This window comes from Apus apus, chromosome 4, assembly GCF_020740795.1.
Source record: "Apus apus isolate bApuApu2 chromosome 4, bApuApu2.pri.cur, whole genome shotgun sequence".
Lineage (NCBI taxonomy): Eukaryota > Metazoa > Chordata > Aves > Apodiformes > Apodidae > Apus > Apus apus.
The window spans coordinates 109,356,365-109,381,359 of record NC_067285.1 but is presented as its reverse complement, the minus strand read 5'-3'; the positions used below and the strand labels follow the sequence as shown (position 1 = coordinate 109,381,359).

Sequence of the window (24,995 nt, the reverse complement as noted above, 5' to 3'; positions counted from 1 at the left end):
TAACCACACTCTTCATTTGATACCAGCAAGGCGAGGCTACTTCTCAAAAGCCATTTCTTTTGTCCTGGATAAGAAAACAGAAACCAGAAGACAAATACCTGGTCTTAAAAGCAAATGAAAAGCAGCATACCTAACACTGAGAGGTGATTCAACCGAGAGCCCCAGCAGAGCACAGGCATCTCTTGTGAAGATGTCACAGATGTCCGCCCACTGGTTTGCATCTAAGAGATGAACGTAGGGGGAGTTCTCGATGCCTTGCCGCAGATACACCAGGCTGCCCATCAACACCTGAATATCTGCAAGGACCAGGGACAGGCAGGTATTTTATGCTAAGAATAACAAAGCTGGTTGCCTACAGTCGTGGCTTTCAGATGGAGGACAGGCAGATAAGCTGTATCGATGATACACATCCTCCCCTCTACAAAACACAGTTACAGCCATCACAGAACAGGAATCAACAGCTACAAGAGCTCCAGGCCACTATGGACAGACTAGGGGGTCATCTGCCCCTCTACAACCACCTGTATGCTGCCTAGTAATTTGCTTCAAATGGGTTTATATTTTTGGCAAAGCCTAAAAAGTCTGGCTTTAGTCAAACTTCCTTTAAGATGGCTCACTTAACTCACATATTCCTTATTTTTCAAAGGTTTAATTTCTTTTTTTATTACCCCACGTGGCAGAAAACAGCAGAAGACAATTCCAATAATGTTTCTAGCACCTTACACCCTGGCAACAGGCCTATTCTATGTGTCATCTAAGCATTTAATGTAAGTGTTCAAGGCCAGGCTGGATGGGGCTCTAATCAATCTGACCTAGTGGGAGGTATCCCTGCCTGTGCAGGGGGGTTGGAACTAGGTGATCTCCCTTCCAACCCAAACCATTCTAAGATTCTCCGATTCTATGATCATTACTTAAAAAGAGTCAAAAAACTTCCATTGAAGCAAATATGCAGACAAATTAAAACATAATTTTGTGCCCTCTTTAAAAATAAACAAGGGGGTTTAAAGAGGAGTTAATTCAAACTGTAAGGATGCAGGTTATACACATTAAATACAAAAATATGCAACCTCTAACAGAATGAAAATAATGGTGTAAAAGACATTTGGAGCATTTATAAGATTTTACTATGAGGTGCCATATCTAAGTGCTTTAAATGTCATCTAAAACTTACCTTTCTGATGATTTAGGGCAAAGGGCTGGAAGTTTTTTGCATACTGAAGTGCTTCTCTTTGATTTGCTGTTCCACCCATCAATAAGCTAATGAAATATAATCTGTGAAGTTTAAATTCCAACGAACTGTTCTGTGCCATAAGCATTTCTCTGTTGGATACTGCCCACCTAGAAGAAAGGAGGAGGCTCAATGGGACGTGACATTCAGAGTAATTAAAGTGTCAGCCTACACTGTATTAAATTATTACAATTATCAAACATCTATTTCAAGGAGAATATGATGGTTCCCTGAAATTCTATGAGTTTATATAGAGCACAGAAAGTGACAAGACTCTTTATGAGATAACAGAGCTACACAAGGCACACAACACATGAATGATGATGCTTCTGGGCTGCAGCACAGGGTGACCTCTGCAAAATTCAGCACTCTCTGGCAGGAAGGTAAGGCTGGATTAGACACAATATAAGGTAGAAACAGCTAAAACCTACTGTATTTTGATTAATACCACTGTCACTGAACCTGTAACAACTGAATATAGTCTTCAGCTGCTTGTTAAAAGTTTTACCAAGTCTTTCAAGAACATATTTTCCAACTTCCTCATTCACCAAGCATTTTCTCTAAGCCACTGTGTTTATATGTATGTGCATGGTTGCCCTGGAGAGGGGAAGTGTATCTACTGAGGCTTCAAAGATAGACATTGTCAAGACCTTACAATGGGAGGCAGGAGGAAGAGGAATCAGTTTAAGTGTTATACTGTACCCTCCTTAAACTCTTGCTTTCTGTGTTATTCTCAACTTGGGCAATAAAAATATTTCACTTTCTGGGTCTCATTCACCATGACAACACTAACATGGTGTCCAAATAACATGGAAGAATTCTTAAACATGCACCAAGTAAAACAAACAGGAATTTTCAAAGCATTTCATAAAGAGCTACTCTATTATTTACATTTTATCTATCCATTTCTTGGCTTTTGGGGGTCTTTTTTGTTTTGGCTTGGTTTTCTTCCCCTTAATTCAACTTAGGCCTAAATCAATCCAAACTTTCTCTTAAGAAGTTCAAGTTTTAATGATCATCAGCACATCTGTTGCTCATTAGTGTTTATTAGTTACACTATTTTCACTGTGGGGCCCCATTAAGCAAAGAGCTTTTCACTTTTCAGCAAGTGAGGTACAGTCTTTTTTTCCCTTAAAAAGAAGGGGTACGCAAGGCTTCTGTTCTTTTAACCAACACTAGAAGAAGAAAATTAAGCATTCAATGCAAGTTACCCTTCTGCATTAAGACGTAGTGTTAATGAGGAAGTATCTACTTTCAATTTGCTGTGGTGAAAGTGTCAGGAGCCTGACTTTACTGGCAAGGCTTTGGAATGACATCAGTAACCTTTCAGTAGGAAACAGTGGGAAATGCAGCCTTTGAACTAAGGACAAGCTCTACTGTCCCTCATTTCAAGCAGTTTCAGATGAGCAGCCTCAGAAGAATGTCAACACTAAACTACATGGGTTGTCTGGGGGTTTTTTGTAAGTAGTGTCCATGTTTTAAACCAGGTATAGTGGCAATAAAGCTCACTCCCAATTAAGAAAACAAGAGCCTGATGTTAACAGCCGTAGACCAATACCCAGCTAAAAGAGAAAACTATTCCCAATAAACAGTAAGACTAGTATCAGTTCACAGTCCCATTAATGAGACACTAATCTGTGTTGCATCAAAAGACAGGCATCAAAAGAGCCTCCCTCCTCTCCCTGCCAATATCTGCAACCACATGACATGATGCTTCATCTTGCTGAGATTGAGCCTGTTGTTCCAAATTAGCTCTTAGACAGGCTTTCCATTTTTAGCCCTTTGAGTGGCAGCACAGATTTGTATCAGAAGAAAGCAGGCACAGAAGCCAGGCCTGAGGTGTTTGGTCTAGGACATGCTGCTCCTATTCCTAATGGAAAGACAAAAACAAGAAGTGAGGTTTAAAACACTCAACCCACATCCTCTCTACCACTGTCCAAAATCACTAGTAATCACAACACCTGTCTTCCTACCTCCTCTCCAAATTATGCTTTCAGAGTGTTCTCACTTCTGAGACTTAAATCCAGATGAATCTTCTAAAGTTTACAGTTTACTATTCAAACCACAGGTACACAGAGCTCTCCTCTAGCTCCCTCATGGGATTTAGTTACACTGAGGAAGTGTGGTCTGGATGATGGGGCAGTGAGGTGGATTGTGAGCTGGTTGAAGGAAAGAAGTCAGAGAGTTGTGGTCAACAGGACGGAGTCTAGCTGGAGGCCTATATCCAATGGAGTCATTCAGGGGTTGGTACTGGGACCAGAACTATTCAATATATCCATCAATGACCTGGATGAGGGAACAGAGGGCACTGTCAGCAAGTTTGCTGAGGACACAAAACTGGGAGGAGTGGCTGACACACCAGAAGGCTGTGCTGCCATTCAGAGAGACCTGAGGCTGAGGCTGGAGAGTTGGGCAGGGAGAAACTTAATGAAATTCAACAAGGGCAAGCGTAGAGTCTTGCATCTGGGGAAGAACAACCCCATGTACCAGTACAGGTTGGGGGCTGACCTGCTGGAGAGCAGGGTAGGAGAGAGGGACCTGGGGGTCCTAGTGGACAGGAGGATGACCATGAGCCAGCAGTGTGCCCTTGTGGCTAAGAAGGCCAATGGCATCCTGGGGTGTATTAGAAAGGGGGTGGTTAGTAGGTCAAGGGAGGTTCTCCTCCCCCTCTATTGTGCATTGGTGAGGCCACATCTGGAACATTGTGTCCAGTTCTGGGCCCCTCAGCTCAAGAAGGACAGGGAACTGCTGGAAAGAGTCCAGCACAGAGCCACAAAGATGATTAAGGGAGTGGAACATCTCCCTTATGAGGAAAGGCTGAGGGAGCTGGGTCTCTTGAGCTTGGAGAAGACTGAGGGGCAACCTTGTTAATGTAATTACAAGTATGAAAAGGGCGAGTGTCAGGAAGACAGAGCCAGGCTCTTCTCAGTGATGTCCAATGATAGGACAAAGGGCAATGGGTGCAAGCTGGAGCATAGGAGGTTCCATGTAATCATAAGGAAAACCTTTTTCACTATGAGGGTCACAGAGCCCTGGGACAGGCTGCCCAGAGAGGTTGTGGAGTCTCCTTTGCTGGAGACATTAAAACCCTGCCTGGACAAGTTCCTGTGTGATGTGCTCTGGGTGATCCTGCTCTGGCAGGGGGGTTGGACTAGATGATCTTTCAAGGTTCCTTCCAACCCCTAAGATTCTGTTAATTTCACAAAGCCTAGAAAAGATTAAATTTAGTTTAAACTATATCCCCAAAGGCCCCAGGAAACATCAGTACCTGTCTGCCTTGCTGCTTTACAGACATAAAAGACAGTACCCCTTCCCCAGGGAATTACAGTCAAAGCCTTGAGGTAGTAAGTAATTCCCACCAGACCTTTACATGGAGACCCACCTGGGCTCAGAAGGGCCAGAATCCACCCAAAAATAACCTATGGATTTCCCTCCCCATCACCAAATTACAATGAGAAAAATCACTGGAAATGAATGGGATCCTGCAGAGGTACAGAGAGTACATGGCTTAGGGTGCAGAGTGGGTAGAAAGTCACTCACCCCACAAAACAAACAAAAACCAAAATGTTACAGCCAGTTGTACTAAATTCAATTCTGAAGTTTAATATTTAAGTGTTAGAATTTGTACCTGTAAGAAAATCTAAAAAAACCCACAACCCTGCAGTTAGATTCTTTGTGGTTTTGGCTTTTTTTGGAATCAGATACGAATACTAACTTCTCTCTGTCACCACAGCAGGGCTTTCAAAGTCTTTCAAAACATGATTAATCTGACAACTCCCCTGCCATGGCAGTGACCAGGAGCCACCCATGTTTGCTTTGCTTCCAAGGCTGAGTTAAACCAAGCACCAAATGCAGAGCACTGGCTGAGCCAGAGAGACTGGTTATGGCTTCTGTTCCAACCTCCTGCAATTTTCCATGGGTAAACCCTGCTCAACTCCCCTTCCTGGTTGATAGAACCGTAATTAATTATCCTTGTCTAACAACCCCTTTCTGCTTCAACACCACTGTCAGTAGCCTAGCCCAAGAACAGGCCAGTTTGGGACTGCTTTTATGCACCCCTGTGCATAAGCTGCATTTACTGATGCAAATTGTAGCCCTTTATTAGGTTTTTGCCCAGAGAGCACAACACCAACTCTCCAAGCTCCTCTGACACAGAGGCCATCCCTCCAGGAGCAGCTTCCATCCTTCTGAACATCCACATCTGCTGAGAAATAATATTGGAAACACCTTCACTACCATGTGCAGAAAAAAACAGGCATTTAAGACACCAGTTACCTCCTAAACTGCAGTTTTGTCACAGTTTGGTCATCCTCACTAACAACCATGTTTCCTACACAAACATCACTATAAATAAGGACCCTCTGTGCCCAGCAGCAGGCAAAGAGAAGCAGGGAGCTTTTGCACTGATTTTAAACTGAATAAACATTATAAACAGAAATGAGACCGGGTGGGGGAGGGAGACCAAGATCCAAGCTGTGCTGACAATACACCCTATTCTCTGTCCATTCAGCTGTCTTGGGAATAAAAGCTCCTTTGAAGAACAACCATGCTTTCTCCTTTGTTGGAAAAATATTTTAACACACTGCAGCAACTACAAGATACAACTAAGTAGCAACAAGTAAGGCAGAAGGCTTTGCTAACTGCAGCTAAAATGAATTTAGTGACTTCAAGTGAACTGGCTGTAACAGCAAGTTACTGTTCTAGAGTGTCCTTTGCAACAGCTCTGCTACTGTTTGAACCTCAAGAAATACATAGTGCAGCTGACATTAAACCCTAGTTCAGTTGGAACACCAGGCATTTCCGTGTTGCTTTCCTTCACTGGCCAATTCAACAGCAATAAAACACCTTGAGCTTTCCACCTGTGTTGGTCCAAAGACCAACTGTTGAGGTCAACCTCTGCATGACCCAGTGGCATAATCCATGATTTAGTTTATGAACACCACAGTTCAAATACCAGAGTATCCCTGCACAGAGGTTAGATGTCAGTGACCTCTGCATTGACATAACCCTGTTACATCATGTTAAAGGAAAAGAAAATGTTTGTTGGTATGAAAATATATTTAACTAATGCAAAAAATGTAAATTTAAATGTATGAATGATGCTCTGGAATTAAACAGAATTTTTGACTATGCTTAGTTTCATTGTTTCTATTATTAAAAGGTCACTTCAAAGATTTTTATTTTTTTTTACTTACTTTTGAGACCAACCTCTCACAACCTAAAAAAACCCCAGAAACACAGGGTTTGTTTGGAGTTTTGTCATTTTTAAAATAAAAGTTTAAATGGTACAGCACTGTTACATATCCACTACTGGAAATCTAAACAGTAGCCCATGCCCATTATATTACATTGCCCTCTTCACCATCCCTTTTAGCACCAGCTTACATGTCTAATGGCTGTAAAGTCTACTAAGGTCAAGAAAATACCCTGCTCTAAGGTTGACTGACAGATCTCAGATATTCCCAGGCTTGGTTTTCATTTGAGTGTTCAGCATTATCCACTGAGTTGAGTGACCAGAATTGTTTTGCTCAGCAGAAATCTCTCACTAGCAGATCTCCCTCTCAGTCCAGCCTCCCAGCTCATGTACCACAGGGTTGTTTCCTGCTGAGGAAAGGGACACACCTCTCACGCAGCGTTAATCAGCATGTACCTGGCAGCAGCAGCCTGCAAAGCACACACCTATCCTTTCACTCCCTCATCCCACCCTGTGGTTCCTTATCTGGAAAGGGAGAGTGACTTGAGGAAAAGGGAGAACTTTGACCCCAAGTCTTGTTCTGCTCACCTCAAGGGCTCAGTGAAGCTGCAAAAACCCTGGTGATACCCAACACCTCTACTAAGTCCTGGTATCCTTCATAACGGAACCTTTTAAATAAAATAAGGTTCACTAATGATTCACTATAAAGCTAAATAACATAGAATCATAGAACAGAATTATAGAATCATAAAAGTTGGAAGATCATCAAGTTCCAACCCCCTGCCATGAGCAGGGAACCCCACCACTAGACCAGGCTGCACAAAATCTCAGCCAAGCTGGCCTTAAAAACCTCCAGGGATGGGGCATCAACAACCTCCCTGGGCAACCCATTCCAGCTCCTCATCACCCTTATAGGGAAGAATTTCTTCCTAATATCTAACCTAAATCTTCCCTCCCTCAGTTTAAAACCATCACCCCTTGTCCTATCAGTGTCTTCTCTGATGAAAAGCCCCTCCCCAGCTTTCCTGGAGCCCCTTCAGGCACCGGAAGGTGCTCTAAGGTCTCTCCAGAGCCTTCTCTTCTCCAGGCTGAACAGCCCCAACTCTCTCAGCCTGTCTTCATAGCAGAGCTGCTCCAGGCCTTGGATCACCTTGGTGGCCCTTCTCTGGACCCTCTCCAACAGGTCTGTACCTTTCTTGTGCTGAGGGCCCCAGAGCTGTACACAGTATTCCAGGTGGGGTCTCACCAGAGGAGAGCAGAGGGGCAGAATCCCCTCCCTGGCCCTGCTGGCCACACTTCTTTTGATGCAGCCCAGGACACAATTGGCTCTCTGGGCTCCAGCACACACTGGTGGCTCATGTCCAGCTTCTCATCAACTACCACCCCCAAGTCCTTCTCCTCAGCACTGCTCTCCAGACATTCTCCCCCCAGCCTGTATTTGTGCCTGGGGTTGTGCCAACCCAGGTGCAGGACCCTGCACTTGGCCTTGTTGACCTTCATGATGATGGCATTGGCCCACCTCTCTGAGGTCCCTCAGGATGGCCTCCCTTCCCTCTAGAGTATCAACCACACCACACACCTTGGTATCATCAGCAAACTTGTTGAGGATACACACTCAATCCCACTGTCTGTGACTCCAATAAAGATGTAGAACAGCACTTGTCCCAGTACTGACCCCTGAGGGACACCACTTGTCACTTGCCTCCACTGGGACACTGAACCATTGACCACAACTCTCTGGGTGTGGCCATCCAGCAATTACTTATCCACTGAGTGGTCAAATGATGGCAGACAACTGTTTCTCTTAAGTGATATTTCTTCCCAAAACCTTCAATCAGCACCACAGATTATTAAAGTTAATCCTTAATTTAAGAAAATGACTCTTAGTACTGTCCATGGGGAAGGACACAGAGGGAACAAAAGAAGAAGGCAGGGGTTCATGTAGTAACAGACTTCTCAAAGGACAAATGGGGACACATCAAAACATACTAAAGGCCACACTTAAACTAGAAGACTTGTTAAAAGCATCCTAAAAAAAACAAAAAAAAAAAAAAGGGGGAGAAAAAAACCTGAGTAGACTCACTCTAATGCAGGTCGCAGAACACGAACTTTTAATGCTTCCAATATTCGATTCAACTCCACAAACGGTTCTTTTTGACTTTGATCTATTGATAGGCCAGATTCCTGAAAAAACAAAGGCAGGTTTTAGTTGAAGCACAAGAAAACATGAGATTAAGCTGCCGTTTTGCTGACAGTTTAAACACTAACACCCAAATAAGGATGCTAACCCAAAGCACCATGTCCCACGAGCGGTTACATTCAGCCTTCGCGCTGATGGTTACCTGACAAAGTTCCTCGGCTACATCCAACATTCCCTGCCGGAAGAAGTGCTCCACCATCACCTCGTTGAGGATTCTCTGGCTGTCAGCCTGCCAGCACCCATCTATCCCCACGCTGCTGATGTCCGAGTCAAAATTCTGAAACGTACAAACTAACAGTTAATAGGCTGGAACAAATGGCCCCACATCACTTTAATTCTCCAGGACACCTCTGTCTCCACCCTGATGCTTTCTGCCTCTTACTCAGTTGGCCTTCAATTACCTCCTGCTCAAAGTGAAATCCACCTGTCAGCTGCTTCATTACCTCCTGTGCATAAAACAAATCCTTCAGCTTGCTCATTTCAAGTCTGAATATTATCCACTCTAAGGAACTGCACTGACAAATTACAGATCTACCTAGCAAATTAGAAATCTAGACCATGATGCATTTTTGAAGGAAGTATCTGCAGAAAAGACTTTTTCTGTATGTGAAAACTGAAAATGCACAGACAACAGAAAACAAAACTGCTTACACTGGAATCAAAAGTGCTATCAATGCTTCACTGTCATTACAGCACACCAAATGAGCAGGAAAAGCTTGAACTCAGAAATTGTTGATGGAGCTGTGACGTCAGCTGGAGGGGCAGACAATGCTGAAAAAGGAAAAAGTCACTTCTTCCCACCCTCAAACCACAATGAAATTCAAATCCCTGAAGACCTCCAACATTCCAGCAACAGGATAAGCTTTGAAGATCCAAGATATCTTATACTGATTTAGCCGATCCTACTGCTGTGTATTTTTAGGTCAGTGGCCTACAGACATATTCCAGGAATAAGTAAAAATACTGTCACAGTGACTCTTTAGTAACACTTGGCACTCTGCCTATTGGCAGTAGGAGAGCAACACTTATTCTAACCCATTATATAAAACAGGATTTTAACTGCTAACATGTTTTATGACTGAGGCAGAGAGGCTAATCTGAATAAAAATCCTCACCTATTGCCTCCAACAAACCTCTTGCAAAAGAAGTAGAGTCTAGAATTCAAAACACTGCTTGCTGCCTGACCTGACTGTTTAGTAACTATGGCTCTCTTCCATTAAGGAAGTTTGTAAAACAGAAGTCTGGTGCAAACTGCAGTGCTTCAGCTGCAGCTCTGTGACAACTGACAGTCCTGCACAATACTGAAACACCCACCTAGCACAATACACACTTCTGTCAAAGCAGGCAGAGCAAACAACACAAAGCTGGTACGAGCTGTCTGTCAACCATGTATTACTGGTTCCCCATCAGCCAGGACAATGCTGGAGAGACAGGTTAACAGATACTCAACCTGCTGTGATATCTGCCAGTGCAGATAACCAACCACCTTCAGAGCAAAGCTGAGGTGACAGGGGCTAGGTTAGATTAGAACTTTGTATCCCATGGACATAACTTCGCTAGCTGGTAAACCAGAAGAGTCAGACTCTGCCAAAACCCAGGCCAGGCAACAGACATTTGCAGAGTGATGCTGCCAAAAGTACTGGGGAGTCTACTGTCCATCTGCTTCAGAAGTTAAATTTAAGAGTCTCCTTGCAACTCAATTTAAAAAATTAGAGAACATCATCATGGCAGCTTCAGACTTTCAGACCACGGAGCCACTTTTTCACCACTCAAGTCTCTCCTGCCCAGCTATGCCTCACTGCTTTTCCTTAGGAGGTATCAAAGACCTACCTACAATTCAGATGTCAGCCTCAAAACTGAAATTGCTGTCTTTGCAGGCTGGCTCCAGAGGACTGGAGTGGCATGCAGTGATTACCTTCAGTAGAGATAGGTGCATGGGGACACCCCAATAGAGAGCAGATCAGCCCTTGAGAGGCAGCTTTACCGACAGTGAGCTGCCCACCTCTTAAATGGCAAGGGGGAAGTTAGAGGGGGCACAGCAGCATGAATCTGTAAAGCTTCTCATTCTTCCTTCCAGCAATTTGCACAGCACCTTTCCACTTACTAATTTCCTTCATCAGCCACCTTCCACATCTCCTCTGTGTCACCGTGAGAAAGGGGCAGCCTTCTCATCCCTGCACACCTGGCTTCAAAACCACCACTCCCTTCAGGTCTCTTAGCAAACTTTCAGTAAAACACTAACTCAGGCAAGCAAACTGTCTCTTCCATCTTCAGGAAACAGTGGAGCAACATGAGCATTTAAATTATTGCCATTGTTTCAATTCTCAGTTAACAACATTTTCACTTCAGTGTCTTAACCTGTAAGCTCCTTGGCATGCTGCTTGTCTTTAAGCTGGAGCTTGAAAAAACTTAAAACACCTTGAAGACTAAATAATACTGTTCTTATTTATGCCAACTCTTTGAAGGCTTTAAGGATCACCAGCATCGTTGGTACTGGTCAGCATCACTGTCCAAACACCCCTAGCAGGTAACATTTCCATCGACAATGCATTGAAGAAACATCAGAGGCAGTATTAAAAAAAAAACAGATAAACTTGCTTTTTTTACTTAGATTCCAGGATGGGGATCATCAGTAGCCTAAAAGTTATTGACTTAAAGTTACTGCTCATGCAATTAAAAGTCCTAGCAAACGTAAAACCCATAAAAAGAACTGTATTCTTCTGGGCAGAAGCTGAATCTATGCCTTAAACAGTGTCACACCCTTCTCACTGCTTGAGGGCAGAGGTGGCAGAGCCACTTACCTCAGCGTCTTCACAAAAAAACACATTGTGTTCTGAAGCAACAAACCTATGAGCCTTGAGAACCTTCTCAAAACTCCACTGTAAATTAGATTTTGAAAAATCTCATAGAAGATGGTAACAATGAGTCAGATGTGCTGTAGGTTCAGCTCACATCATATAACCTGAGGACATCCATGTTTTTTTCTCCCCCATATCCACTCTCTCATCAGACCAGTCTTGACCAGGTTCTCTCGTTTCAATGTTTAAAATATATTTATTTTTAAAACAATTTCTGAGGTCTTTATTATATCTGGGATTCTACACCTCTTACCTCCTCTGGGTCCAGAGGAGACTACACATATTACAGGGAGTGACTGTCACATGTCAGAACAAATTACTGCTTGCCTTTGGCTCATGTATTTCATAACTGTCACGCCTGCATGAGATGCTGGTGACAACACATCTGTTTCCTAAATACCAACACTATGCTGATAGCATGTGGGGTTTAATAAGATTTCAAAAGTTGAAATAAATTCTCTGAGTTAAACTCCAGACAGGCTATATTGTGCTTTTCAGGGTTTAAGCCTAGAAGAGCAACCGTGAATATTCCTGAGACACAAGCCTTTTTTTAAGAGCCTAACTAGGAAGCTTAGGGCTAAAACGTAGAATAGTATGTGCTAAATATATCCGTGATAGAATGTAAAGTACATTACTGATAATTGCTGAAATGTGAGAAGGACTTTGAGTCATGCACACACACAAACCAGACCATTTCAACCAAGATAAAACCTTCCATGTTACTAGTAACAACGTGATATTGTCCCAAATCTGGGTTCTGCATCCTGTGTGCAAAACCCTGTCCACACACACAGTTGAGATACTTGTTTTACTCCACTTCTGCACAGACAGGGGTGCCAGGCTAGCACATCTTTTGAGAAATAAGCTGAGTTTTGTATACAAAACAGCAACAAAGACTTCAGAGAAGGAAATGACTGGTTGGTCACTGTCACTCCTAACTTCACATAACAAAGCAGAAATTTAACATTCTCTTATCTCGAAGTTCCTGCTGGGTTTTTTTTTTTTGAGATAGGGTTGCCATTGCCCAGGTCTGATGTCCCCAACTCCACCCATGACACAAGCCCATCTAGTTTCAGAACCTGGAATCTTTGTGACTGTTAATCCTTTCCTTTTGACAACAATATGAAGGATGATGATGATGAAGGGCAGTTTTATTCCTCAGTCTCTCAGCTGAGATTACTTTGTGCATTCCTGCTTTCTTCTAAATTCTGACTCAATATACAAATGAAATACATTTGTTTACCTCCTCTGTTCAATTTGTTGGTTCACAGATAAAGCTCAACTTGCAAAGACTGTATTTATCTAGCCATATTCTTTACAGTAATATTAAATTACATTCAGTAAGGGTTTTTTGTTTGTACACAAGTTTTTACATGAAACAAACACCAACTGCTGTAAAAAGTCTATTTTCCCAAACCAAGGACTGGTTTAACTTGTTGGCTCTTAAAAAACAGGCTTTAAATTCAGCGATAAAACTGAAGGAGTTACCATTTTCTCCACTTACTTTCCTGAATGAAGGCATTTAACCCCTACTCAGACAGATTGCTAGAGGCAAAACATGTACTAGCCTCATCAAACAAGCTTTGAGATTAATTCAAATCGTTCCAGAAGAGTGACTGATTTACCGGAAGACTGATTAACGAGCTACCTGTTAACAACTTGCTTGAACAATAGTGACATGATGAGTTCTGGAAGCAGAGCAAATGCCAGTACAATGAAGAAAAAACTGGATGCAAACGTTGCTTTTCAAAGGAGAAAATGCTCTTTGGAAGAAAGGGTAACCCTCCATGGATCACAAGCATGTAAATCCAGGTGGAACTACTATGAAAAAACGTTTCGATTATTAGATAAACTTTCCAGGAACTGCTAACTAAAAAGCAGCACACAAAGTTCACATTTTAAACACGGTTTGTATTTTACGCCAAATCTGAACTTTATTTTTCCAACGTTTAGGAGTTTCTGTTCTCAGAGTGAACTCTGCAGGAAAACAAACCTAGGTTCCAAGTTCGTAAGCAATGGCTACACTAACTTGAAGAACCGACTAGCTTTAAGTTGATATATGGACATAATGCTGCCTCAGCAATGGAAAAAAAAAATCCATAATTTGCCACAAGCAGATAATACAGCAAGCTATTTCAAAAGCCAAGATTGTTAAGGAGGAAGTTTGCTCATGCTACCTGTAACTGCCATTTAGATGTGTCACATAAAACTGGTACCAATATTAGCATGTTTCCCAATCTCCAATCAGTCAACACGAGTTATTTACCCGTGCCTGAGCACATGGAGTTAGGAAGACAATACGTGGTGTTCTAGGTGTTAATCTGTCTATAAAATAAATGAGGAAAAAGCTGGAATGAGAGTTTACACATGACAGAAACAAAACTCCAGTCTCATGAATCCAAGCAAAGGGCTGTGCTTCTTTAAATTCCAACCAGCATTTTAGTTAGGAAGCAGTAACATTTTGCCGGGAATGTGCGAGCACCAACTCACTACATCAATTACACTTAATTACTTCTATTGGTTTAAGCTTAAGTGTATTATGGGGAAGGAATGAGGAGAGGGCAACTTCAATAGGCTATGGGACTCAGAAGCCAACAAAGACTTTGCTGGCAGGTTTCAAATATATTTTCCATCAGGACAGTGAAATTACACTAAGAAGGTATGGAAGATTTCCTTCCAATGTCACTGTCCAGGGGAGCATTAAATTCCACTTAGATTTAAACATTACATCTATTCATCTGTCAAACAGGCCAAGAACAGGGCACACTTCAGGGTACATTTTAAAGTAGTTCCCTTCAGACATTTATGTTAGGGAAAGGAAAAGTCAAACTACTTGCACTCCAAAAAAATAAAACAGAAAACCAGGAAATTCATCTTTAAGGAGACAATCCTGACTGATGCTCTGAACTTGATGAAAATACGTCCTCCATTACCAGCAGAGCTGCTTCCAATCTTTTGATCTGAACATCACAGACACTAAGCAAGATTGAAAAACCAGAGGAATGAGCACACTGACTACAGCAAATTTTTGAACACCTCACTGAAACAGTTCTTCTGACAGTCAGTGGGCACAGAGCAGATTAGTGGTGTCCTTTCAACTATTTTACAAAACCACACTTCTGAAATTTTAAAAATGCTTTTATGTATAAGTATCCCTTTCCAAAGAAAATTAGTAAATAAAACAGCAGGACAGAAACAACACTGGAAAAACTGCACATGGCAACTGAAAGAACAATTTGGAGATTAGACACACATCTAAACTTTATTTAAAGTTTGCAAATGTTTTTTTCCTTTGGCTTCTAAGAAATACTAATTTCCATTTATGGACTTGGCAGTGCTAGGTTTATGGATGGACTTGATGATCTTAAAGGTCCTTTCCAACCTAAATGATTCTGTGATTCCCACTCTCTAGATATGACCTCGGGCTGCTCTCCCTCAGAGTATTTAAAGGAAAATGGTACAGCCAAACTGAAATCAGCGTGTTTGCACAAAGTCCACTTGCTAAAGCAGAATAGGAAAGCTTCAAACTTAGGACAAGATTACACAGATTTATTTCAGGCTCCAAGCCAGTAATAAGGATGGAATTTTACTCTAGTTAATTGGTTTAGATACAGCAGCAAGGATTAGAGACAGATGCGTCCTTAAGCTTTGGATAAGGGTGGCGCTTGGATTAAAGCTCTCAGTACAAAGTTTGAGCCCTCTGTGATGGGTCAATCACAGAGATAAGCAAAAAAATAACAGTTGCACAGACATTATGCCCAATAATGCAGCACTAGGTACTCTGTCTCCCCATTGCACCACTGTTAAATTATACTTTAACAGATCCTCATTAGTAACAGAGTTTAAATGAGAGTCCCAAAGGATGAGTATTCTGTAATGTTGCAAGCATCTTTGGATGAAAAGACTCATTTAGTGTCATCCTTAGTAAGATTATAAGGTGCACTTCAAATAAAATGTTTAGTCAGTCAACATAACCATGTTCTGATATTAACCTATCACACGTTGGGCAAATTATCTTGGAAATAAAGACATTTAAGCTGCCTCAGAAGCAGGATTCAGCATACAAACAAGTTCTGAAAGCAAGTACTATGCACCCCATAGTCTTGCCTCTGCCCCAGGGCTATGCTTCTGCAGTTGACAGGAAGATTTGAGGTTAACTGTAACATAAATCAAAATTTTGTAAAGCAGGGGACACACCACCTAATAACCCAATCAATTCACAACATAAATACCTTATCAATGGCTTTTCCAACTCGGGACACGCTGCTGTGAATGTCTTTATGATCGGAGGCCAGTTTTTGAACTGTGTCTTTTATTCTTTTACAACACTGTGTCATAACAAGCGAAATTGTCCCCGATAAGTCTCCATCTTGATCTAAACAAAAGAGAAGAAAATTACTAACTTTGTTCCAAACAAATGGTAACACTACTAACTCAAGATGCACCAACATTTAAAGACAAGGGATGGTATTAACAGAGAGAAATGCAATCTAGAGGGTATTGCCAAAGCAGGATCAGTTTAAATGAAGATGTACAGGACGTGGCTCACCCATGGAATTAGGAATCCAGTCGGGTGCACAGTAACACTGAACAAGTACAACAGCATAAAAAATTCATGTAAAGATCTCATGTGTCTCTGTCACAGTAGATTAATAAACACATCTCAAAGAAACACCTCAATCCAAAAATGTCACATGGTACAAAAGGAAGCTACTGAACCTACTACAGGATCGGTTTTCTTTTAGACAGTTCCCTGAAGACACATCCAAACATCACATTTAACTTCCACAAGATGCAAGCAAAATTTGGATGAGAAGCAGCCCATGAACAGCCTGGATGTGAACATCAGATCCACGCTTTCTTGTTGTAAGACTAATTTTCCAGAAACGCTGACATTTTCAAAGCAATGTCCAACCAACAGGTGCAATGCTGTGCACTGCTACAGGTGCAAAACCATACATGCAAAAGCTTTACAAGCCCCTGACCACAGTTTACACCCTTCATGCCTCAACTCCTCAGTAGCTTTAGTCAGAAAAAAAATAAAAATAAATACACTCTTTTGTGCTTTACTCCAGTCCTTTCTTCCAGCTTTTCATTTCAAAATACAAGGAGAATCCCTCTTCCAGTCCTACCTCTGAAATTCTCTCCATCTTTAAAGTTCATTCTACATTAATTTATTTTTCCTTTAGGGACACAGACTTAGCAGCCTTCAACTGCACAGGAAGGATAACTTGAGGGGGACAGCAGCCCAGAAATGCTTCCCTAATATTCCGGATCTAAATTCTTCATGTGAGAAAAAGAATAAAATTACCAAAATATCTCTTTAGGAGATTTAAAAAGTAACCATGCTTTTTAGTTTGTTCCTCTCTCATTTTGTATTTTAACACACCTGTGGTTTCAGCAGCATGTCAGAGTCTAGTTTCTGGTTTCCCATGGAAAGCAAAATGCAGGTTCACTGAACTGCTGCTACTCCTGCAGGACCAACAACTCAAACCCAACAGAAACTAACTCTTAGGAGTGTGCCCCTAGCAACATGCCTCTGTCAAGAGCAAAGGAAATCCAGAAAAGAAGCTGTCATCACTGGCTGTATGTAATAATTTACCAGCCACTTATTCTAGACACCTTCCTTTGTGCATCCCAACTCTCCACCCTGCTGCTGTCAACAGCAGAAACAACTTCTGTTGTTACACACTAGAACTAGCTCATCTCTAGAAAAGTAAACAGCTCCTGTTCATCCCTGCAAGCCCCAGCTGAGGAAGCTTTAACAGCATTTTTGCAACAGTCAGAGCTTTTAAGAAAAGAAGAAAAACAGAAACAAAAACAGAAAAAGAGAAAAAAAAAAGCTCTAACTTTTTTCCTCTCTCCAGTCCCATGAAGCAAACAATCACCTCCCAGGTGAACAGGACTCTGTATTTTTCCTAGTGAATAAGTGAGAAGTTATAGGATCAACAGTCTCTTCAGTGCATGTTCACTAACTTGATTCTATACATCTTGAATTAAAACAAAAAAATCTCACTCAGTTATTCCATAAATTTAGCCTCCTAAAATTATTTCAAGAATAATCACCATTTCTCAGTTGCTATTTAATTTTTAGAACAGACATTTAAAATCACATGAAGGGTCTTAAATAACTGTCTCCCGACTGTTGCCAAGACAAAACAATCAGTCAGAGATTATGCAACAAGCAAATGGAAATATTCACCCTCCAATAAACAGAGAGGTTAAAATTCACTCTCTAAATAGCTATTTTTTGTAAGAAAAGCCATTAGGGTAAAACCAAAACAACTTAAATGCCTAACTGTTTTTATCCCATGCAAATAAGTGAATTACTGCCCCTTAACACAGACTGTAACAGAAACCACTGCAGGAAAGCAACGAAAATGCCTACACAGGAAAAGCCATCAGAGCCTTAAGAGAACAGATCTGTCCCCTGCACCCACCTCTTCCAGCTTTAATTAAACTATGAGCTACTTCTAATAAATCAGAAGAAGAAAGCCTGTAGACAATCCTCCCAGTAATTCAGTGTTCACAGCCTTCCTGTTCACAGGCCTCAGCTGTGCTGTGCTTAGGCTGTAACATGAAAACAGCTCAAGAAGTTTTAACCAAGAGAGTGGAAAAAACTAGTTCAGAGGTTGAAGCAGCTTCTAAGTTTCTTTTTCTCCACCCACTTCCCTTTTATATCCACTGCCTATTTAATGTCTTTTCATAAATCTTTGCTCTCAAATCTTGTCCTACTCAATGAATTTCTTCTTCAGCAGTGAGGGTTTTCTTTTTCCTTTCTTCCTTTTAAATGATACACGTGAACATCTTTCTGCAGTTCAGAGCCCCTGAATGACAGAGCTCCACAGTAAGGTGTCTGCTTCCACCTCCCTCAATTTTCAAAAATACTCAGGAGACAGTATATAAAAGGATATAAAAGTTGCAAATACCTGTTCTTATTAGGAAGTTAAAAATAGCATGTTAAAGTAGAAGGATTTTGCCATGTATGAAGCCAGCTGACCCTCAGATGCCAACATTTAATAGAGTCCACAGATCTTTGAGGATGCACTAATAACTTATTGGCTTCACTCCATAGTACTCACTTAAAAGAAAGCTCAGTTTAGGATGTACTTTGCTGGGACAGCATCACCACTGATTTAGCAAGTGCTGAAAACACGTCCAGGGCCTCCACAGGAGAGTCCCAGAAACACCTCATTCAAGTCTGGATGGCAAACCCAGTGAGGACCCTGAAGGAACTGCACACTGGAACCTCTTAATTTTGTTATGAAGAGAGTAAAAGCTGGATCCGGGCAGAGAGGAGGATCAAGATCAGGAATCCTACAACAGGATTCTTACAGACAAATCTTTACAACCCCCCAGAGACACGCAAAACTAAAAACACATCAGGGTCACAGCACTCAGCTTCCCAGGCAAGATCAGCATCTCAGTGAAGAGGCAGGTTTTAACAACTGTCCTTAATGCACGAGCCCGGATTTGAGCAGCACAAAACACTTTTACTGAACCGAGTTCAAAACAACTCCTAAAAGAACAAAAGTGATTTCATCCCAAAGAAATGCCTCAGAACCAGAGTCCCATGTTTGCTATCTATGGAAATTGCTGTGTACACACAGCAGCTCTAGCACAATCCTGTTTATGTTCCTGGAATTAAAAGCACCACTAAGTGGGCTTTGCACCTGTATTTGTACAAGACTACAGGAAACACATTTTTCTCTGAACCAAACAAAAGCAGATCTTGGAAAGTAACGAAATAGCACAGTCTGCTCCCAAGTCTGCACTCGGGAGCCTTCGAGTTCCCGTTTTTAATCCCTGAGCCATCACTTGCTTCCTGCACGGCCTTGGGTAAATCACTTCAGCTGCCTCACCATGCCCTCCCACTCCACCAGCAAGCGCTGCGCTACCTCCGTCCCCGGGATTTCGCAAGGTTTAAATGTCTGATGTTTACAGGGCGCCCTGGCCACCCAGCCCGCCTGCGCAAGGGCTCAACATCAGCTGCACCCCACAGACAAGGCTTGGGAGGCCGTGTTTACTTCCTGCTGAAGGGTGGCTTTACCCTGAACACTTCCAAACCTAACCACATCAAAAGAAAACAACTTACTCACTTAGGAGGGGACAAAAAAAAAAAAAGGGGGGGGGGGAGAAATGAGGGCAGCCCTGCTGTTTCCCCTGGGGGTGAGTAACCCCCTTGAAGACAACGTGAAGGCGCAGAAAGCACGGGCAGGTCGGGCCGTACCTGCTGGTCAGGAACAAACACGCCTCTCCAGCAGCCACGGAAGGCAGACGAGGCTCAGGAAAGGCCGATACCTGCTCCCACCTCTAACTTTTTCCCGGTCAGAAACGCACGCAGAGCTCCAGCTCCAGGGGGTTGAAGGCAGAAAGGCCTCCGGCTCAGCCTCCCCCCAGCAGAGAGACCTTCCCGGGGCCGAGCACAAACAGGGGCAGGAACCCCCGGGGAGCGGGGAGTACTGCTCAGCCCCGAGGCTGGGGCAGGTCTCCCCAGAGGGGTCCCACAGCTCACAAAGGCTCCAGGTTTTGGGAGCCGGGCCCCATCTCCCCAGGGAAGCGGGGGGGGAGGGGAGGGGGGGGGATGTCTCCACGTACTCTCGGTCTGGAGGATCTCCCGGCGCAGCCCTCCCGCGTACTGGATGAGCTCTTCCAGGCTGCGCTCGCAGAGCTGCCCGTAGCCGGAGAACTTCTGCAGCACCTTCTCCAGCTCCCGCTCCACCGTCACGCACTGGTCCATAGCGGCCGGCACCGGGCCGCGCTCCTCTTCCTCCTCCGCCGCCGCCACCACCGGATCCTCCTCCTCTCTGCCCGGGTCCTGCTCTCTGCCCGGGCCCCCCTGCCTGCCCGGGCCCCCCTCGCCGCCCCCCGCCAGCCCGGTGCGGCCCAGCCCGGCCCGGCCCGGCCCGACCCGCTCGCTCTAACTTCCCGTCCCCGCGGGCTGTGCGCAGGCAGCGCGCCGGGCAGCCGGGGGCCTCGGCACGGCGGGCACCGGCAGCGCCGCGGACACCCCGGCCCCGCAGCGATTATTGCGCAGGCAGCGCGGCGGGCAGCCCGGGCCGGGCGGCGGGACGGGGGCGGTGCGGGGGCACGGTTACCGCTGCCGGTGCCCCGCGGGCCGCAGCGGCCTCGGAGGCTGACGGGGAAGGCAGGGGTTTGGGGTTCGGTGGCACGTGGGGCCGGCGGTGGGGAGAGCTGGGAGGGATCCCGAGGTGTTGCGGCTCAGGCAGGACGGTAGGCAGCTAAGCGCGGGGGCCTGAGAGCCCTGAGCGCTGTTGCCAGGCAACGGGGAGGCCCGCGGCGGGGCTGGAGGCCGCGGGGCCTGGGCCGGCTCCTCTCGCTCTCCGGGCCGGGCGGCGCCAGGCCCTGGGCCGGCGGCGAGCAGCAGCTGGGAGGCGGCAGGCCGAAGCCTGCGCTAAGGGCCGGTGGGCTGGGGGTTAGGGGTTGGGTGGGCGCTGAGGTAAAGGCCTGGCAGGAGCGGCGGGGGGGCTCAGCGCAGCGTTGTGGGGTGGAAGGGGGTTCACTTCCCGTCAGGCCGTGGGGAAGTGCTGCCCTGAACGTCTTCGCAAATGCATACTGATGAGCGGCTTCAGAGTCAGAGGTCATGGAAAACGCTGGCGTGCCGGAAGCTCAGCGTTTACCCTGTCGTTAGGTCGTTAACTCGGTCAGTAAACTTCCTCTTCAGTTTTATGTTGACTTGCAGACTGAAGTCATGCACCTGACTGGCAGGCATCCTGTAAAAGTGTGCTTGAAAGAAATACCTGAGCTTGAGGACCACTTGCCTGGCATACTCATTCCAACTTCAATATTTGGAAATGGCAGCACAAGCCAGGTAGGAATGACCCTGTTTTCTGCAGCACAGTACCACCAAAGCTCCTCATAAACTCGGACAAAGCTGACTGCAAAGGCAGCAGCATTTGGGCTGAGTCTGGGACAGTCTTGCTCCATCTCTGCCCATGCTGCTGAAGCAGGACAAGAAAATAGATCAGTGTTCTCAGACATGGCTTGTGCAGATGCTTGCAAGTTGCTGTCACTCTTGTCAGATTTAGGCCCAAACTGCTGCTGTTGTTTGTATTCTTGCTCTTTATGTAATAATAGATGATGTTTAAAGGCACACAAATGTCTTTTAATTTCTCATGTCATTAGCACACTGGTTTAATTTATGTTCATAAGGGTTTCCTCTTTTATCTCTTGGCACATTCAAGCAAGGCCTCTTAGTTCTTTTAGCTTTTTTTTAGGTCATTAAACAGAGCCTGTCTTCTCTGGGGGGTGAGAAACAGTTTTTCACTGTCAAAGCAAATACCAAATGCCTGAAAATAAATAAATAAATCCTGTATTTCAAGCTATAATTAATGCATTATGTTCTTGTAAGCTGGCTCGGCCTTGATTGATGTACATTTCTGTGCTGTACTGCATGTTTGTAGGCAGGGAAACCTGCCACAGGATACGAAGGGGTGGCTGTGTGGAGCAACCTGCTCTGGTGTCACAGCTGACCCTGCTCATGGGCAGGAGGTTGGACTTCATCCCTTCCTGAGGTCCCATCCCTCCTTAGCTGAGGTGTCAAATACTGGTCATTGCACTGCAGAATAACACCTGTATGTTGAATTCCTTCTGTTTGGCCACTTGTAGGAAACGTCTGATTTAAAATTCCTCTGTCTACAACAAAATAATCTCTGGGCTGCTGTCTTCTTGCCTTGAGACTCTCACGTGGGCTTGTTGGTTTATTTGTTAAACACCAGATAATGACAAGTAGCTGTGTTTTCATATCACGGATATAAATGTGTTGAGATGCACCTGTGTTGCTGAGAAAGTACATCAAGACACTCTCTGTCAGTGAACTAACTATATTTACAGAGTAGCTTGTCTTTTAGGAGAACTGGGTTTCAGGCAGTTAAAATATTCGTTTGCTGAAATTTATCTTGATACATGGCAATACTAAAACTCTCCCCACAAACCATACAATCATATTTTACCAGGGTAAAGGACTGAATTCAGATTTCCAATCCTTTGTTTTCACTGCCTTCAAAATGACAGTACTTTAATGTTCCCCACACAAGTCTGGAAAGTGGATTATTGTCTGTATTCCCAGGCTGCACAGTCAGCAACTGCTCATCAGAGAGGATGGGGAGGAGAGGGAATCCTTGCCATTTATCAATGGGCAGCAGAGACTTCAGCTTTGGCTGTCTGACAAGGGAAGATGTCTGTCCCAGTTCTCAGGATTTGGTCTCACTCTCTCATAAATCATAGTACAGATTTTTTGCTGCCAGGATTGTTTAAAAGCAGATCCTTGGTTTGGGTTTTGTTTAAAGGTGGAATTTGTATCCTTCATTCTCTTCACATTTGTCGTACTTGCTCTGTGAGCACAGTACTGGCTGATGACTGTTTCATGTTGTTAATTAGGTAGAGCTCTTCAAAAATGTCAATGTGTGTCATCTTTGTCTTCAGCCTAAATTACTTGGAATTCACGGTGAAGATATTTAACTTTTCCAGATAATTAAAACTCCTGAAAAATTGTTTGCAGGTGACATGTCAAAGATGTTCTGAGTTACAACTGGAAATCAAGAGATACTGCCTGAGTCTAGAAAATGCAGTAACTTCCAGTAGGGCCAGCTTGGTTAGTCAGGAGAGGAAAGAGAGGACCAGAGAGCCTGGGAGGTGAACTGAGTGGGTTCAGCTTTTCTCTGCCAGGCCTTTGGTCAACTCATGACCTGCTGGTTTTGGTTGTTCCTGTCCATGCTCTTCAGCTCTGCCCTGTCCTGTCTCGCAGCTATTCTGTGTCAATAGCTGCTTTGCTGTTGGTTGTTGAGGGGGGCTTTCCAGTTGTGGTTTGAAACATCTTTTTTACTCTCTTGAAACGACTCCAGGGTGTTGAGTTTTGGCAGATGATCAGCTTCATCTCTGCAGGGGACTCGTCATCAGTTGCCGCCACCGGGGAACGTTTGGAATTGATTTAGCTCAGCCCGTGAGCATTAGGAAATGACACACTGGTGACAGCCTCCCCAGCAGTTGGTGTTGCAAATTGTTCAGCTGTGAGCGTGGAGGCATAATTGTTGCTAGGTGCTTTCCTGCCAGAGGAAGCCAGGGCATCCCCGGGTGAGTTGCAAGGGAGAAGCACTGGGATCAGGTGGAGAGGGGTCTGTGCTGCTCTTTTAGAAACAAACCACAACAGAAATACTCCCAACACTGTGTTGTCTGACTAAAGGTAAATATGCAAGGTTCCTCTTCAAACACTGTCTCCCCTCTCTTCCTCCCACCCATTGCTTCACATACGCTCACTCGAGCTGCTCACTTGAAACAAAAGGTAGAGAAATCAGGCAACTTCTTGTGCATGTAAGAAAAGGAATGGGCCTTCACAAAGCTTTTGAAGAGCCAGCTGTGCTCCTGTGTTCTCTGGGGAGGGCCTGCCTCTGGCCCTCGGGACAGGTGACATACTGTGTTGCTTTGAAAGCCCTTGGGCTGTGCCAGCTGCCGTGACAAAGCCACTCTCTTGCTTTTTGCCCAGGGAAAAGGGTTCCTCTTACTGATGCTTTGCTGCTTTCTGGTTAGGGACACGGGCCCTGGCTCTGGTGAAAGGAGAGTTCAGCAAAGGGCAGTGAAGGAGAGAGAGCATTTCAGCCCAGCCTCCTGTGACCTCCCTCACTGGATGGTCTCTCCAGGACGTCCTGTCCAACTGGACCTCCCACCCGGTGCTGCCTACCCAGCTGGGCAGCTGAAAGCCCTTTGTGTGTAATCCAGCAGCAGCAGCAGGTTTTGCAGTCCACCTCTAGTCTTCACCACATAACAATAGATGTTTATATCCCTCCCGTTGCAAGGCATGACATTTACCAGCTACTTCTGCAAATCCCTCCACTCTTCCCCTTCCAAGAAATAAAATGAGCCCATTGCTGAAGGAAACAATGTCATTATTTTTCCTCTGGAAGGGGCAGCAGTGGCTGCGTGACAAAAACGGGCTGAACCTGGGTTGGTTTGGATTTTTTTTTTCTCCTTTTAAAATCTTACCAGCGTGCTGAGAACCCTGTAGGTGTGTTCTGAAGGCTCTGAGGAGGAGCACTGCCACTGGCATGCTCTCTGCAGGTCAATATTAATGTGTCTTTTCGAAATGCCCGTTGTGCAGGCTTACACTCCAGGGGGCTGTCAGTGTTTTGAAAACTAAGCTGTGCTATTTTTGTGCTCCTCCGTACGAGTTGGCCGTTTTCATGCAAATAATGGATTCCTAAAAATAACTGAGCATACAAAAAGAAATGCAGAGTTTCCTTCAGAGGAGAGCTTTCTTCTCCAAGAAAGAACTTCGTTTTAGTATGTTTTTTGGGGGGGTTGTTTTGTTTTGTGGCAGGCTAAATTGTATCTTTGCAGCTTTTTGTATAGCCCCGGGGGGTTATTTGTGGATCCACTGAAGCAAGGATCCAGGCTGCACCCCAAAAGGCTTCCGAGGGGAGGAGCAGACCCCATCGCAACCTTCAGCAGCCGCGGAGCTGCTGCCCCACCGCTGCCTTGTCCTGTCGGCTTGGCGCGACA

The 24,995-nt window shown here is 44.4% G+C and overlaps 1 protein-coding gene across 2 annotated transcripts in view; it reads right to left on the bottom strand.

Annotated features, from left to right (window-relative positions):
* RMND5A (required for meiotic nuclear division 5 homolog A) overlaps positions 1–20,362 on the bottom strand; it is a 28,620-nt gene extending 8,258 nt beyond the window's left edge. Inside the window, exons 1-6 of one of the 2 annotated variants that reach the window (XM_051619551.1) lie at positions 20,079–20,362; positions 15,713–15,855; positions 8,765–8,899; positions 8,506–8,606; positions 1,172–1,338; positions 131–296 (exon numbers count right to left, since the gene is read on the bottom strand). In XM_051619551.1, the coding sequence (XP_051475511.1) occupies positions 131–296; positions 1,172–1,338; positions 8,506–8,606; positions 8,765–8,899; positions 15,713–15,855; positions 20,079–20,220 (854 nt within the window). In that variant the 5' untranslated portion in view covers positions 20,221–20,362. The remainder of the gene's footprint in view (positions 1–130; positions 297–1,171; positions 1,339–8,505; positions 8,607–8,764; positions 8,900–15,712; positions 15,856–20,078) is intronic. The other variant, XM_051619550.1, reaches the window with a different exon arrangement.
* Between the last annotated feature and the right edge of the window lie 4,633 nt (positions 20,363–24,995).